This window comes from Anguilla anguilla, chromosome 19, assembly GCF_013347855.1.
Source record: "Anguilla anguilla isolate fAngAng1 chromosome 19, fAngAng1.pri, whole genome shotgun sequence".
Lineage (NCBI taxonomy): Eukaryota > Metazoa > Chordata > Actinopteri > Anguilliformes > Anguillidae > Anguilla > Anguilla anguilla.
The window spans coordinates 7,880,704-7,898,325 of NC_049219.1; the positions used below are offsets into that span (position 1 = coordinate 7,880,704).

Sequence of the window (17,622 nt, forward strand, 5' to 3'; positions counted from 1 at the left end):
CGGGTGATTCAAATTTAACTAACCGCTGAGAAGAATGCTGTGAAAGGCTAGCCTATAAAAAAAAAATGTTTTATTCTGTCACACTCTGGCACAGTACCGAAATGGATTAATGAAAGCTGAGAACTTCCCAGCGAGCCGGCCAGCGTAGCTCACGCTCAGCGCTGCTGTTCGAGCAGCCCGTTGTCATCATCGTCTTCATTTTATTAGGACGCGACACCGAGGTTAGGGCCTCTTGTCAGCGCGATCGTTTGTTCGGCGCCGACGTTCGCCGCCACGCTTCAGAAAATAAGGGAACGAAGCAATGCGGCCGGAGCGTGGCCACGCCCCCTCTCTGAACGCCTCTCGACAGAGGCTCCGCCCTCCGAGCGGCTGATGAGGAGGAGGAGGAGGGGTCGGGACAGCTGACTCCGCCCATCCGCTCTGCAGTGTCCACCCCAGCTACTCCGCAGGAGGCGTGCCACAATAACAAAACACTACTACTACTAATGCTCCGAATACTACAACTACTACTAATACTAAAAAAATCATTTTATAATAATGTTATAGAACCTTATCGAACAACTCATAATAGCAATACTACTAATAATAATACTAATACTAAACTACTACCAAAATTGCCTACATCCCCTCTGCATGTTCAAGGTAATTGAAATCTAAAGAAAGTGTATTGAAAATGGATCCGCGGTCCGCCATCGCTGCTCCAGCCAGCGCCCAGCCCCCTCTCCACCTGTCAGGCCCCGCCTCGAGGGGCCCTGCTGACCTTTCACCCCAACCAGCGGGCCTCCTGTGACCTTTGACCCACCCCACTGGCCGTGAAATACAACCGTGTTTTCTGCGGGAGGCCCCGGTCAGCCTGTTTGGTAAGTTGGCCTGTACGTTTCCTGAAAGGGTACCATTCCATTTACTAACTTACGACTGCACGTTATTCATTCATTGTAATCCACATTCTGTTCCACAGGCCCAGTTAAGCAACTGGAGTGTCAGCATGGCTTGCATACCACAAGGAAAATGGAAAAGTTTTCTTTTAAGAGTTAACGATGAATAATTTCAGAAGGCTTCGTTCGCTTAATGGCAATTAGGGCTGAATGGCGTTTGAATGGCAGGTCGAGGGTAGTTAAGGGTTAGTATGCTAGACAATACAGGAAACATATTGAGTGGAAGGATGTTTTCAACCCACAATATAAAGACATATAGGTCCATGAAAAGGTACAAAGAAGGGCAACTAAACTGGTCATTAATTGGAAAAATAAAATGGATGTATTTTGTAGTTATTGAACTAATTTAACTAGAGAACTGAGAAAGCCATCCTCTTTTGTGGTGAAAACCTGCAGAACCGGTGATGGTAGGGAATGCAAATGATTGTGTAGCGAAAAATCCAGGGTGAGTTCGAGGCATAGGCCAGAAGGGCGGTTTGCCTAGAGAGCCATGATTGGTCCACGATTCTCAAAGCGAACCAGCGAGCGGAACGTGACTCACCGCGGTCACGCCCGCGTCGGGCAGCTAGGGCGATTCGGTTAACCAAACCCATAAAAGGACCGGCACATTTCTTTCCCCGCAAATAAACCAACAAAGACCGGAATAATTAAACTTGACATATTATTGCTTCCCCCTCACAGTTAAATTGTCCACTTCCCATTCGTGCGGCTCGCGCCCACAGATATAAAACAGCAGCCGTTTCTGCGGATGATAAAACCTGCCGCAGGAAGCACGACAGATAAGGCTGCACTGGAAAAGGAGCAAATGTTCCATTGGGTTATTCAGAAAGAGAGGTTGTTTTACGCCGGTGGTAAAAATTTAGTAGCACAAGAACAAGAACTATGTGTACCTTATGGCTAACCTTTTAAGGCTGGCTAAAGCTAAGGCTAACGGTCAGATATACAGTGAGGTTCAGAATGACCAGGTTCATGGGGCCAAAGTGTACATAATACAGTGCATATTACAATGCAATAAATGCAATAAAAACGGCAAATCTGCGGAATGCTTGGGATTTCAAATGAATTTTCCACATAATCGAGAACCGTCATTGTTACAGTCGAATTTGAATTACGGCATGCGACAGATGTTAGCTTACAGGAGATGTGTGCGGCGTCGGCTGGGTGAAACGCCGTAATCTCTCCGCCGATCTCCTTACCGGAGAATTCAGAACATGCGCACCCGGCCATTTCGCCTCCGAGTTAATTTTGTTCCGGAATTTTCCCTGAAACCGAAATAGGCGTGGATGATGCTGTCCGTGAAAGGTGACGACAGCTGAGGCTGTGGCGCCAAAAACCTCTCGAAAACATATCTCTGCTCGTCTTTCTTTGTCTAACGAGGAGGAGCAGTACAGTCTTCGGCACTCCGGTCCACCTTTATTCAAACAAACGGTGCGTTCACGGCAGACCTGGGTCAAACACGTATTTGACCCAGGTCCGGTTCGCTGGAACAGCTCATTCCGGGTCTTGCGGGAAGCCGGTTCGTTTTCCTCAGTATAAACCAGGGCCCTAAAACTCCAGTCCCAGAGGGCCGTAGTCCCTTCCAGGTTTTGTGATCTACTTTCAATCAGTGGTTGATTTAGGCCGTGGATATGAGGCCTGCAGACTCTTCATGCGACTTCAATTAAGCACTTAAGTGCAGGAACACGTCAAAAAAACCAGCAGATTTAACAGTAAAGATATGCACACACATGCATTACAATACAAACACAACGAATATTTGGACTTGGAACTCGCATTTATATTATTTTACTTTGAGCTTCTAACTGTGTAGAGGCCAGCGTCGAAAGCAATTTCAGTCAGACTTTACACTTTAAAAGCTAAAAAAAAAACAACCCCACAGAACACAATGACCAAGAACCACCAGGAGACCTCTTTACTCTGTCTCTCTCTGCCCTATTTATTGGTAGTTTTATAGCGCTTTTCAGATTTCGGGGATGTTTTCCGACCTCACAACTAAACGGTGTGGCGAGCGACTAACGCACTTCATTGTTTGGGAAATGCCAGCGGTTGGTTTTTTTAAAAATCCTCGGTAAATGAATACAGCGTGCGCCAGCGACCGGAATGGCTGCCTACTGCGGCTCACGCGGCAACGCATTCCTTCCCAGGAATGACGGAATGCCAGGGCGGATTCTGAAACATTTTCAGAGTTTTTTTTCGCAGGGAAATAAAAACAAATTAAAAGCGTGACTAAGAACCGCGACGAATCCGAGGTTACCGCCCGTGTCATTAAATCGGCGGTTTCGCGCGGAAGCCCGCCTCGGGAAGCGCGTTCCGGTGCCTTCCGTGGACCTCCGCGCTCGGTGAGGCTCGTCCCCGACCCTCGCGCGGCGAAGCCCGCGTCGGTTCGTTCGGTCACGCGTCCGCCCAGGTTCCGTTTCACGGCCACCAGCACGATACCGAACGGCAGTGCCTGTCGGGAGCGGAAGTGTGTGTCTTGCTTTAAGGAGATGGCTGACTTTGACTGCTTCCAAGACACATCCATCAAGCAATTTTTAATTTTGTGCATGTCACATGCATGTTATGAAGCCTTTAAAAAACACGGATCTCTTCAGGCATCTGATGGGACGCCTGTATATCGCACAAAGCCCTCAAGGCTCTGTAACAGGGGTGATGGAGTCCAGTCCTGGAGGGCTGCAGAGTCTGCTGGATTTGGTGTGCCTGCTTAAGCACTTCATGCTTCACTTAATTCATGATTTCACACGTTCTTGTCATGGCCTAAATTGGCTGCTGACTGAATGGAAACCAGAGATAATAGCAGATGCTGCTGCCCTCCTGGACCGGAGTTAAACCTGCAGACACTGCAGCCCTCCAGTACTGGAGTTAAACCTGCAGGCACTGCGGCCCTCCAGGACTGGAGTTAAACCTGCAGATGCTGCTGCCCTCCAGGACTGGAGTTAAACCTGCAGATACAGCTGCCCTCCAGGACTGGAGTTAAACCTGCAGGCACTGCGGCCCTCCAGGACGAGTTAAACCTGCAGACACTGCTGCCCTCCAGGACTGGAGTTAAACCTGCAGGCACTGCAGCCCTCCACTAATCTGAAAGCATTTCACTGAATACCACAGTCATTAATTGCGTTGGCGTTCATTTCTGGCTAACACCTTATAATCGACCAATCAACAAGGAAGTCCCCCGCCTGCTTTCTTATGATTATGTTTGCCGAATGCTACGTCCGTGTTAACTACTGGGTTTTCCTCGGGGAAATGGCGGGCACAGAGGGAACACTAAAAGCAGGTGCTTCTGTGACCCAGCGACCGGTCCTGAGCGGCTCTTTCCGGACTTTTCTTACAGACGCACTGTAGCTTACAGCACCCATTAAAGACACACACAGAAGGTTCAAAGAGGGGAGGACATGCTACATTACTGGGGATTAGTTTTACAGTTTCTTTTTTCTTTTTTCGAAGATACTTGGCAATACCTCTTTACATCCTGTCAGCCATTTGAATCATCGACAAACACAGACAAAGAGAGAGAGAGAGAGAAAGAGAGAGTGTGTGTATGTGAGAGAGAGAGAGAGGGAGAGAGGGGGGGCTCCAGAAACAAATAGAGAGAGAGAAAGAGAGAGTGTGTGTGTGTGAGTGAGAGAGAGAGAGAGAGAGAGAGGGAGAGAGGCCCCAAACACCATTTCTCACACCAGTTCCTGTAAGCACACAGACCTGCTGGAAGCCTGCGGCACGGCTAACCCGCCGGCCAGCCCTGTCACCCGCTATTAATCCATGCGTCACCGTAAAAAAATCAGCACTAAGTAAGGAGAGAGGCCACAGGGAGACTGCTGGCGGCGTACAGCCCTGAGCGTGGGGGGGGCAAACTGAGCGGGAGGGGGATCAAAGAGACAGAAGCAGGCAGCCTGGAGAGCACACAGCATGGCCCAGCCACACAGCTTTGCACCTTACAATGTATTACGTTTGCACTGCTTCACGGGCACTTAGCATTTCCAGCACATAGCACTTAGCATAGCCAGCACATTGCACTTAGCATAGCCAGAACTTAGCACTTTGCATAGCCAGCACATTGCACTTAGCATAGCCAGAACTTAGCACTTAGCATAGCCAGTATATAGCACATTTAGCATATCCAGCACTTAACACTTAGATTCAGCACATAGCACCTTGCAGACTGCTGTAGATTTTACCATATATACAATATTCATTTTTAAATATTTTTTATTCGTTTTATATATTTCACAATATATAAAATATATTGCAGTACCTGAAAACAAAAATTGTTTGTCTATTTGCCCAAATGTTCCGAAGCATCGCACTATTCTCTTTTAGCCCTAACGACAAATTGTATTACATTGTATTGTAGCATACTGCATTTCCCCAAGTATGGCTCCATTTTCTTCAACACAGTTCATTCGCACAGCTGGACAGTCGCTGAAGCGATTCGGGTTGAGTACGGGTGCTCAGGGGTACTCGACGGCAGTGCCTCACCTGGGATTTGAACCCATAAAAATCTGAGTTACGACCCCCAAAATGCCTCCCCGATATGCTACGCCGGAGTCTTTGACGTCTTCTGGCTGCAGATGAAGCGGACGCCCCCACCCCGCCCCCGCCCGCGCCGCGCTGCGCTCACGCTACCGCTAACTCCCAGAGAGCCGCGCGGCGCCATACATCAGCGGCGGTTGAAAGGGAAGCCGACCGGCGCGGATACACCTGCGTATTGTCTGAGTGAGTCAATGAGAGACCCCCCCCCCCCCCCCCGCTCCCCCCCCACTGTATTCTGGGTGAGGTGGAGGAAATCAAGCTAACATATTGCCCCATAATTGGACAGGCCCAGAGAAGAGATGCACGTCTCATTTTTGTAGCTGTAGAACTGGAACCTGACTGGCTCATTATAGCCCTTGCCTATTGCAGAGCTGGAACCAGGCTGGCTTATTGCACCCCTTTCGCACTGTGGAGGTGAACCAGGCTGGCTTATTATAGCCAAACTGGAACCAGGCTGGCTCATTATAGCCCTTATGAAGTGTATCAGAGTGGTCACACTCTAATGGTGCAGAGACATTTGATTTCCATATTTTGCATGTGTTCTACGTATGGTACATATGAGCACTGGAAGGTTTGCTTCAGGAGGCCGTACAGGAAAATTCTCAGTGTTGCATCAGCGGAATTTACATGAGCTCAACAGGGGCTAAATATATGAGATTTGTAATGAACATTTTGCTGCATATAGCCTTTGAACAAGAAGCAACCTTATCTATACCTCTGAAGAGGAAGTAACCTGATCTACACCTCTGAACAGGAAGTAACCTTATCTACACAACGGAACAGGAAGTAACCTTATCTATACCTTTGAATGGGAAGTAACCTGATCTACACCTTTGAACAGGAAGCAACCTGACCGTTACCTTTGAAGGTGAGGAAGACTCTTGGCATTTGCAAGAGGCCTGAGACGCTGGCGAGGAGAAGCAGGAGGGCCAGGACCACGCCGTGACCGCCTGACCGCAGCACAACCTCCTCCGGTCGCCCCATGACCGCTGGGCTCAGGAGCCCCGCCCTTAGCCCGAGGCCTACAGAGAAATGTCAGGAGAAAGAGTTTCACTGTCACATGACCAGGCCCATGTCATACACCACTCTGAATAGAAACATTGGGCTGTAGTTTTCAGACACATGCTCGTGGCTATGGACTGGATTCGATCAACATTTGTCCTAAACATTGGCTAAAAAAATTTTAAAAGTGTTACTTTTTTTCTGCACATTGAGTTTTGGAGTTCAGTTTTAGTTTCAAAATTAACTCGCCAAACCATGTTTCTGAAGAAAAACAAGAAAGACTTGGATTTATTTGTAGTCAAATGCATCTAAGGTTATGACTGCAGGTTTAATAAGGCAAATTATTATTCTAAGCTGATACCTCAATATTTTGATATCTGTCAACAGCCACAGCATGTACGATGGGGAAATAACGTTGGCAGTTTTAGGTAAGCCTTTGAAGTAACAGGTAACAAAAACTGAGCTTGTCATTACTCTCACAGACCGACGCAAACGCACTCTCTCACTCGTACGCAAGCACACACTCACAAACACAAGGAGCACACGCACACCTTTTCACTCGCGTACACAGCCACACCTACACACAAGCACGCACCTTAAAAAACAATTTATAAAAGATAATTGACCTTCAGAGAAACAGGCCTAGAAATCCGCGAAGCTTCAGGACTTCGCCGCTGGTAATGACGCGTTGTTGCCGCGGTAACGGCGGTTTCCGGCTTGCCGCGGACACCTACGGCACGTCACGGAAGAGGCCGAACGCAAAGAGCCGGCCTCGCGGTGGGAGAGAGACGGACGGGCGGGGGGAACAGCCCGGGCGACGCGAGCGCTCTTTTTGGCGGTAGCGCGGAGCTCCCGGCGCTGGGCGGGGCCCCCTCCCGAGTTCGAGTTTGAGTTCGAGTTCTCCCGCGGGCGTCCCCAGATGGGCCCCCCCGTCAGCCGAGCAGCTGCTGAAGCCGTTCGCCAGGAGCCCGGACCCGCCGGCGAGCGCGTGCCAGATATCATTACTCTGAGATGAGGCGCGGGCCCTTCCCATGATGCATTACCCCTAGCCGCTGGACGCTGATCGCTGCTTTACTGCAGCGATGCGCTACTCCACAACTGGGGCCCCGGCCATATGTAATATATACGGGACAGAAACTTCTGGATGAGCGTCTGACTTTACATCTGAGCATGATTTCACTCCAAGGAGATAAATTGAAAACAGAAATAAAGGCGTGCCTTCACAACCATATGAGACAACATTGATAATATTAATAATAATAATTATTATTATTATTATTATCATATTATGATAAGGAACACATTTACAAGAAAGACAAGGAATAAAAATATACATACGGAATATACAGGTAAATGCAAAAGTATTGGGGCAAGTGGCAAAATTCCTGTTGTTTTAGCCCTGTCCTCCAGAACATTCCATTCGGATAAAACAATGAACGTGAGGTTAATGTGTGACTGTCAGCTATAATTTGAGGGTATTTACATCCACATTGGGCTCTTCATGCAGGAATTGCAGCCCTTCATATACAGTCCCCTCCATTTTCAAAAAGTAATTGGACAATGGGATGCTCAGCTGTTTCTTGGTCAGCCGTGTGTCTTCGCATCATTACTTCGCGCACAAGAAAGCTAACAAAAGAGACAGAGTGATTCCAGGTGTGGAATTTGCATCTGGAGCCTGCGGCTGTCGTCTCTCAACGTGAGGTGTCCCCGCCAGTAAAGCATCACGAGGCCATCGTGAGGCTTTAAAATCAGAATTAATCGATCAGAGACACAGCCAAATCGTTGGGTGTGTCAACATCAACCGTTTGATACATCGTTAAAGCATTCCAGCAAGAACTCACCAGTGAGCTCAGCAATAACAAACGACCTGGTGGATCACGGAAGACCACTGTAGTGGACGCCCGAAAAACATGGTTCAACCATGAAAGAAAAAAACCCTTTTCAACTGTCGAACAGAATCAAGAACACTCTCCAGGAAGTAGGCGCAGATGTGTCAAAGACTACCATATAGAGAAGCAGCTGCTCAGTGTAGCAGGTTTTTGGACACTTAAAGCAGGCGGTAACAACAATGGCGGACAAACTGCGTGTAAACGGCTGGGCGTCCTGAAGACCTCCAAACGGACCCCCACACCACCCCCGACCCCAGAAGCCACGCCCCTCTCGCTCGGCTAACGGACCGACTGACGAGCGAACAAAAATAAACAAAACAAAAAAAAACCCCCCTACAAACACAGACAATGCCTCCCACGTGAACGTGCACATGAACTATGATAAAAACGGAGGAGGAGACGGAGTCTGTTTGCAGGTGGCACAGAGGTAAGAACTGCACAAGAAGAAGAGGCGGGTCCCCTGAATTATGTCAGAAATGCATGAATGCAGATACGCGTCTCAGATACATGCGTTTGAAATGCGGCCCAACCCTGCAGACACTGGGAGTCCAGTGCGGTAGAGAAATGCTTTCTCGGTCAGAACCCCCACCTCTCAGTTCTAACCAAATTCATATTTAAACGGCAACAATTCCCAGCAACTCCTGCCCTTTACACTGATGCCCAGCTCTGTCATGTCCCACACCTCCACCCTTCTTCAAGACCTCCACCCAGCCAAGAACTGGCAACCCTGACAGGCTCAGAACTTTATACAGTGGATTTTATTCAAGCATGCTATGACAATATTGCACAGGGATCATTCAAATGCAGTTTTAACATTTACAACTGGCCATGATAGCAAAGCGTTCTTAACCTTAATTTAGTCAATTAGTTTATTGTCCTCTTGCTGAGGAAATTCTTTTGAAAACAGTTCAACTGGTACACAGCGTAGTCAAATACAAAATAATACCAAAGAAAAGTATTTATGTACAGTGCACTTAAGTAATTTAACTAAACTAAACAATACATAAGCATACTCAATCTCACATGAAAAAGTTTGAACATAAATTTAATGCTGAGATTAGAAATAACAGACAAAAATCATAAACGGTCTATGGCTGTTCTCTCATTCAAATGAAAAATCCATGTTGATTTAAGAGGTGCACTTGAGCTGTCCAAGTGACCCACTGCTACAAGGAAGACCCAGCACCTGTTAAGCTTCTCACTCACTCACTCACTCTCTCTCTCCCCCCTCACACGCAAACACACACACAAGCACACACCCACCCATACGCAAATAAACACATGCACACACACGCACAAGTAAACACATGCCTGCGCACAAACAGATACACATAGTGAGTCACATATACACAAACACGTACACACACACACACACACACTCTCACATAAATGCAGTTAGTGAAGCCATGTGTGTCTACGGCATAGGTTCCTCACCCACCTTGACCAGGTTCCTGGCTCCCTTGTGGACTGGGTCTGTCCTGGTGCGAGAGTGTGTGTGTGTGTGTGTGTGTGTGTGTGTGAGGTAGCCTGTTCCCCCGCTGCGCTGTCACCAGGGTGTTCCCCAGGGAGAGAAAAACACTGCTGCTATTCCTCGGAGCGACTGCTCGGACACGAAGGACTGAGAGACAGGGAGGGAGAGAGGGAGGGAGGGAGGGAGAGAGAGGGACGGAGAGAGAGAGAAGGGGAAAAGGGTAGGACGGTTTCCTATTACTTTGTGGTCTGTACAACCCCCTCCTCTCTCTCTCTCTCTCCCCAGTCACTCTGTCCACAGTCTCCCTCCCTCCCTCTCTCTCTCTCCCCCCTACTCTCTCCCTCCACAGTCTCTCTCTCTGTCTCTCTCTCTCTCTCCCCCTCTCTCTCTCTCCCTCCACAGTCTCTCTCTCTCTCTCTCTCTCTCTCCCTCCACAGTCTCTCTCTCTCTCTCTCTCTCTCTCTCTCTCCTTACCGCCAGCCCGTCCCCTGTCTCCCTCTCGGCACGCGATGCTCGAGCGCGATCTTCGCTGGCCGGCCGGCCCCCGTTCCCTCTCCACGGGCCGGAGGGGCCCCGAAGCGGCGCCTGAGGCGCTTCAAAAAGACGCGCGGGTTCGCCGAGTTCCCCCGTGTGCCGGCGACCAGGGCGCTCGGCGGTTCCTGCCGGAAAAAAACAGACCCGTGGGGCGACTTGCCCGAGTCATCCTTCCTCCCCTGTTCGAGCCCTTAGACCGTCGCAATAAAACATCTGTGAAAAAACCAGTCACACTGAGAGACTGCTTTAATCAGGTCTGAGTGACATCGCAGTTCACTTGTGACATCACAGGTGGAATCACAGATGGAACAAGCATGATGTCGTCTGAACCAGAAAGCCTCCTTCAGCTCCGTATAACCACGGCAAATATTTAAAGGCTGCACTTCCTTTCGCTTTGCAAATATATTTTTGTTAAGTTTTCTCATTTGTTATAAACTCTTGAGTGCTGCCCTGAGGGTACGCCTTCTTGTTTAAAACAAAACCTCCATTTGGCAGAGTGGAATTCCGTCTTTGGCTCAGCTTTTAATAACAAATGATAAACCTGCCATTAACTGGGTATCTGTACTTTGAAACTATGCGGTCAGCTGATCAAACTTTTTTGTTTTTTTTTAATTTTTTACCATGGAATGTATTTTATTATTTTGCACACGAATCAGAAAAATGATCCCTTGCAATAATCTCCGATTTGTATTTCTGGCTCTGCGGGGCGCCTCGATAAATCCGTCCGTCGCACGGGTATCGGAGGACATTCCCAGGACTTTCACGGCTTCTCCCAGGATTTTCACGCATGTCATGCTCCAGCTGTGATTCTGTTCTCTTCCTGTTTCTGTGTCTCCAGCCTGATTCCAGTGCCCGGTGCCAGCCTCACCTGTGGGGTCTCTTATCAGGGCTACTGAACTCCAGGTCCTGTGGGCCGCAGTGCATGCAGGTATTTGCACTACAACCATGCGCTACACCACCAGATTTCACTAGTGAACTTGCACAAAGGTGTGTGTGTGTGTGTGTGTGTGTGGGAGGGGGGACACCTGCTGTTTGTGTGTGTGTGTGGGGGGCACCTGTGGTTTGTGTGTGTGCGTGCGTGTGTGTGCATGTAGGTGTGTGTGTGGGGGGGCAGCTGTTGTTTGTGTGTGTGCGTGTATGCATGTATATGTGTGTGTGGGGGGCACCTGTTGTGTGTGTGTGTGTGTGTGTGTGTGTGTGTGCCCAGCTCTGGGGCAGATGCTCTCAACTCATCCCCCACTAATGAGAGACAGCAGCACACAGCTAGTGCCGGAGCAGCTGTAGAGAGCCCAGCTCCCAGAGGACACGCTCCCTCCACGGACCGCTCCCCACAAGGCTGCAGAATCAGCACTCAGCACACACATCCCTACCACACTCCAGCTCACCCCCCCCCCCTCCCCCCCAACCCCCCCTCAGCACACACATCCCTACCACACTCCAGCTCACCCCCACCCCCCCCCCACCCCCCAACCCCAGCCTGACCCAGCTGCGCAGCTATTCCAGCAATGCCTCCTTTCCAAATTCCCCCATTTGACACATAATTCCTTAATTCCCACAATTAGCCGTGTTTTGACCTTGTTTTGACCGTGTTTTGACCTTGTTTTGACTGTGTTTTGACCGTGTTGTGACCGAGGCGTGGGCTGTCTCTCCCCGCGCGCGGTCGAAACCGCTGACTCACGCAGCGAGCGGGAGGACGGGGCCGGCGGCCGAACGGCGCGTTTCTGCCGGCGAAGAACGGCGGTCCTTGGCGAGGGCCATTTCTGGCGAGGCTGGAACAGCGAGAAAGTGAGGCAGTGAGTCAGCAGAGCGAGCGAGCGGGCGATCGAGTGCGGGTGACTGAGTGAGTAATCGAGTGAATCAGCGAATGAGAGAGCGACTGAGAGTGAGTGAGTGAGTGACCTCGCAAGCCGTGTTCATCAAATGTAGCTGGGAAATAATGATCTGGCTGCTGCTGGAATAATGGAGCACTGTCCTCTGCCAAAGCAGCTGGAGCAACTCCCTGCTGCTCGCACAAAACAACACGAGCACTCACATGCACACACACGCACTCACACGCACACACCACACACACACACACACTCGCATTCACACAGGCACACACAAACACACAGCTGCCCAGTCCAACCAACAGAGTACTTTACTAACAGAGTACTCTAATAGAGCGCCTTCAGACACACGCTGAAAATCAAGCTAACTGTTAGAACCGATTTAAAACCAGACATTTAGAGAGAGCGGACGGGCGCCGGGGCAAAAACTCGTTCACTAAATTCACGCGCAGGAGGGGTCAGCCGCCGTTCACTCACAGGGAGGCTTTCCGGGGGCATCTCCGTCCGATTCACGGGCGTCCGAGCGAGACGCGCGACGAGGGCTCGCAGTTCAGCGCACGGCGCCAGCTTTCATCTACGCGCGTATATCACACGTTTACCGGCTGCTACATTTTCACACACAGCCAACTGACACGGCTGAGCGAATGCAGGGCGAGCGCCGTCGCTCGAGGCTGCGGGGGGGGGGGGGGGGGCACCGCCACGCCCGGGGGGTCGAACCCGCGTCCTCCGAGTCACATGACCCGGTTTCCGGACCGCGCCCGCCCCCTCGCACGTTGCGTCCGTTCTGCTGAAAGGGTTCGGCCGGCGCGGTTTTTGGAATCGCTTCGCATCAGGGGAAGGGAAAGAGAGACGGGGGCCGGTGGGTAATGCGGTCCTTATCTAATCTAAAAATGTGTCCGAGCGCTTATGAATGGGAGTACAGAGAGGCCGTCCTCCGGGCCAGTGTTTGGTACATGCCGTCTGAACCTCTCGCAATGACATTACCATCCCTGAGACCAGACAGAGCTGTCTGTCTCACGGCATGAAGTGAAAATCCCATCTTGTAAGCCCTACATGCTGTTACTCACATTTATTGTAGTCATGACATATGCCAGATATACATAATATACATTGATTTGTTGTTTTTAATATATGAAAATGAAACAGTTTTACAATTGGGCTGCGCATAGCAAAATCAGATTTTTGATTTGTCAGTGTACCACAATTCCCACCATGCATTTCACCAATATCTTTGGCCCTCGGCCCTCTGGGTAGAATTTGAGTCAACGACCTTTGTCGAGTGAGACAGCACAAGAGTTGAACTGGGATATTTGGGTGAAGTTCCACTTTAAATTGTAAGAATACACCCACCGCTTTTGCCCATCCCCTGTGCCCCCCCCACCCCCACTCCAACCACTGCATTAACAAACTTTAATCTTCTCTTCCTGTCTGCAGACTCAAATAGTCTGGCTGCGGTAAATTGACTTCCTGTTACTGCAGCATGTAGTCTGCTTTGCCCCACGCCCGGCCATAGTACTACAGTAAGAGCAGCCAGGACGCAAAGACCAATACTGTAATCCAAAACTGTAGTGTAGTGGGGGTGGCAGTGTAGTATAAAAGCCGACTGCGAGCCAGGCCTAATCGCCATGTCAGTGCCCGATCTCACTGATGCTCTTCTGGCTGAATGGAAGCAAATCCCTGCAGCAATGCTCTAGCATCTAGCATGACGCCTTCCCAGAACGCAAAATACGCTGGCTTTGGTTCCCAATTTAACCACTCTTCTGTCTTTAATTAGACCCTGTGAATATGTAACGACGGGTGTTATTTTCTTATGTCAAAAATGTATATTGCAAAGGATGAACGTTCCATATTCATTTTAGGGCTTTTATTGAGAGAGATCAATTTCATTTTTTTGAAAAGGAGAGTGGGACAGTCTATCCTCCTTTAGTTTTTTTATTTTTATTTTTTGCTTTATTCAGACAAATAGACAGCAGAGAGGGTAACAAACAGAAGGAACGGCGGGTGAGGAAGCGCTATGACAGGAGTTGAAACCCGGCCATCTTGTATCGATTCATCGACGGACCGACAGCTGAAATCAGCGAAGTCCTAAACGCTGAAAGTGAAGACATCTGGTCGTAGAAACTGAACCGCGCGTGTTGTTCCGAACAGAGTTCAAAGACGAGGCAAAACGCTAATGAGCCGAAACGGTATTTTGTCAAAATCTGCTTCGGTGCAAAAATCATAGAACAGTAACGCACGCATTGCTTTCAACAAGACCAGAGGTGGAGCGTCCAGGGGGTCAGAATGTGTTTCTTCCACCCGTCAACTCGGCCGGCTGATTTCACTGATTAAGAGCTACCTCCAGGCTGAAGAATTGTTTTAATTAGCAACTCCAGGCAATTGGAACTAAACACAGGGGGGGGGACATTTACTTACCAAACCTAGATTGTCCACCTGTGAACAAGACAAGCATGCGCATGGTTACATCACGTCCGAGGTATGTAATTATAAAAAGAGCTGTACTTCTCTACTATAAGGCCCGCCCACTGCACGACATAACCAGTCAATGCAACCAATCAGTGAAGGAGATTCGAACATAAATTAAGAGACGGGGGAGTGGCTGAACGGTCAGAGGCGGCCCGTGTGGTGCGGCGCTGCAAGCTGCCCTCTGAGGACGTGACCGCGAGCCCAACCTGGCACGTCCCCGGCGTTTCTGCGCCGCTGCCACAGGAAGGGGCGGTCTTAAAAGGAGCCGCTCGCACAGACGGATTTCCAAAGACGTTTGTCGTATCCGCGATGTAACGTAATATCTCCTCTTACGTTATCACCGACAAAGTTTTGGCCCTCGCTGAGATACGTTACAGTACACTTTTTTCGGCTTTCGCGTCCGTAGAGATTCGGGAAACGCTTCCAGTTATGGGAACGGAATAGCCCGCGCATAACAATACAATTATTCCACAAAAAAAAAAAGAACGTTATTTGATAACCGCTGCTTTTGCGCGGCCATGTTTCCTGGCTGACGACGAGGCCCGGCTGGAGACTTGACCACGCTGCCAAACCTTATCGCGTTACAGGAAGGGCTTTGCTTTTCCGCTGAACCTCAGCATCGTGGTTGCAACTGCTACTTTACACTGCGATCGCGATTCTGGGTTTCGAATTCTATCCCAAGATGCACCGCATCACGTGTCACGGGATCAATTAAAAAATATATTTCGAGGCCGAGGGGCACCGTAAACTTGGACTCAGGACTTCTGAAGGCCAAAAATCTTGTAAGTCGTAGTAATCGCATCACCCCTAATTCGATGTACTTTCATTTCACCTCATTAGTTCTGTTTGGCCTTTCAAAGGAAAGAAGGAGCTGCGCTTTTACTTTTTTGCCTTTTTTTCGAACGTGCTGGTGGTAAGATTATCCAGAAACAAAAAAGCGACTCGTTCCAGAATTTTCTTTTCGTCAAAGGAACATGGACGGGGGAGGGTTCGGGGCAGAAGGGGGGGGAGAGAAATCGGCTCTGAATTTTATTTAATGGATGAGCGCGTTCTGTTCGAGCATCCTGTGGATTTATCCGCTTCCTGAGGTCGGAGGTCGGCGTGGACCGGAGCTCCCCGCAATCGACGCGGCGGGGGTTTCGATCGCAGCCGAAGCCCGCGCCGCGGTTCTGGAGACCGTTCGGCTGTCGCTTCTCCTGATTGGCGAGGCTTTTTTTTTTTTTTTTTTTTTTTTTTAAACAGATGTAGCCCGTTAGCGGCCTTCACATGAAAGCAGCTACAAGGAGCCCCTTTGTGATGCCTTTCGGTCTCCGCTTTGCTAGCGCCCCCCCCGGAGGAAACAAACCGCTCTTTTCAACCCGGGCTGACAGACCGTCGTTTATTCTCGACACGGTTTTGGCCCCGCCCCCTCCCGCTCTCAACAATCGCCAGGGATACAGCGCGTGGCCCCGCCCCTGCCTCTCGGGAACACACTGCTTCATTTTCTGCAATTATGTCCATAATCGGTTTCTCCTGTTGAATCGCGCATTGTTGGCTACGACCCCTGAATTGTAACGAGTCATTGATTAGTAGCTCTTCGTGATTTAATTAACGACGTATCCGATTATGGCCACATTGTATCAGAAATAGCCGTTCCACATGCGACGGAGACAAAATGTCCAGTGTTCACTTCCCAGGACTTTGAACCAGGACTTTGAATCAGGACTTTGAACCAGTCTTTGAATCCAGACTTTGAATCAGATGGCAGCTGCGATTCCTTCGTAAAAAGGGGTTAAATTTTTTATTGATTCATTTTAGGCTGACGGGTGAAATCAGCGGGGTCCTAACTGCTGAAAGCCTGCGCTGCGTGAGGACAAGCTTCGGGAAACTTCCTGAAAGAACCCCAACGCCCCTTTCTGAACGACTTTGACCCGACCGAGTGATTGCCCGTCGCAGAACCCAGCGCAGCGCGGGGCGTCTCCCTGGTCCGCTGGCCCTCAACAGGGCGAGGGAAACCTGGCCTCTCTCCCAGTACAACGCGCCTCCTCGGCTGCATCCAAACCCAGCGTTCCTCGGGTCACAGCTCACGGCGGCTGTGGCTCTGCCTCGAAGGGCTCCACTGGTGCCTCATGCAGCGAGCCAACCAGAGCGTCAGCCAGCTTCTACAAAATGGCCGACGCCCCCCGGTTCAGAGGCGGGCGAAAGTGGGCCGTTTCTGGATTCAGTGCCAGCTTCCGGTCTAACGTTTCCACCGTCTGGACAGTTCAGCCAAATTTTTTGATCAGCGCATTTTATGGCAGCCTAAGACTGTTCTCGTGTCCCACTGTGACACATTTGGCAGTGATCTAATGCACATTTGGACCAGTGTTGGTGTATGCAGCCAATTAGCATGTTTAGCCAAGGTAATTAGTAAAAACTGCAGATGATTTGAATAGATTTTAAAGACCTAGGTGAAACCTCTGACCCCCCCCCCCCCCCCCCCCCCCCCCCCCGTGCACGGGATGCCCCCCTTTCAAAAACCCCCGAAGGGAAAGGTTCGGTGAAAAGCTCACCCCTCGAAAGTGTCGCGGCCGAAAACGGCCCCCAGAAGCGCAGCCAGCAGAAAGAGTCCCATCATGGCGCCGTGCCGATCGTGAGGGGCGCGGGCGGCCCCCCTGTCCTTATATGCCGCGGGCCGCATCACCGCCCCCCTTGCCGCCGAAATCCGACGTGTCACTGTTTCCACCCCAAAATCCCAATATCCTACCCCTGAAATGGGCAATAGAGGACTTCTGAGAGGTCCTAACCTTGACCCTTTGGTCCACATTAAACACATCACCTAACAGACATTTTGATTGAGCCAGACAGAAGGCCTCAGCGTATTCAAAGATGTGTAGAATCGACACAAAATCACACATTAGCCTAGTTTCTCTGCAATATTTCACGAGAGTTGAGATCAACACGCTTTGTGGAGGGGGTGTCTGGATCATTTTGGGTGATCATTTCATATGGAGGCC

At 49.9% G+C, this 17,622-nt stretch overlaps 1 protein-coding gene and 1 long non-coding RNA gene across 3 annotated transcripts in view; both read right to left on the minus strand.

Moving 5' to 3' along the window:
• LOC118219267 (semaphorin-3C-like) overlaps positions 1-10,331 on the minus strand; it is a 33,115-nt gene extending 22,784 nt beyond the window's left edge. The window contains exons 1-3 of one of the 2 annotated variants that reach the window (XM_035402293.1): positions 10,296-10,331; positions 9,789-9,968; positions 6,320-6,481 (exon numbers count right to left, since the gene is read on the minus strand). In XM_035402293.1, the coding sequence (XP_035258184.1) occupies positions 6,320-6,443 (124 nt within the window). In that variant the 5' untranslated portion in view covers positions 6,444-6,481; positions 9,789-9,968; positions 10,296-10,331. Of the gene's footprint in view, positions 1-6,319; positions 6,482-9,788; positions 9,995-10,295 lie in introns of those variants that run through there. The other variant, XM_035402294.1, reaches the window with a different exon arrangement.
• LOC118219326 overlaps positions 1-17,622 on the minus strand; it is a 285,113-nt gene that overhangs the window by 260,242 nt on the left and 7,249 nt on the right. The gene's annotated exons all lie outside the window — the stretch shown is intronic.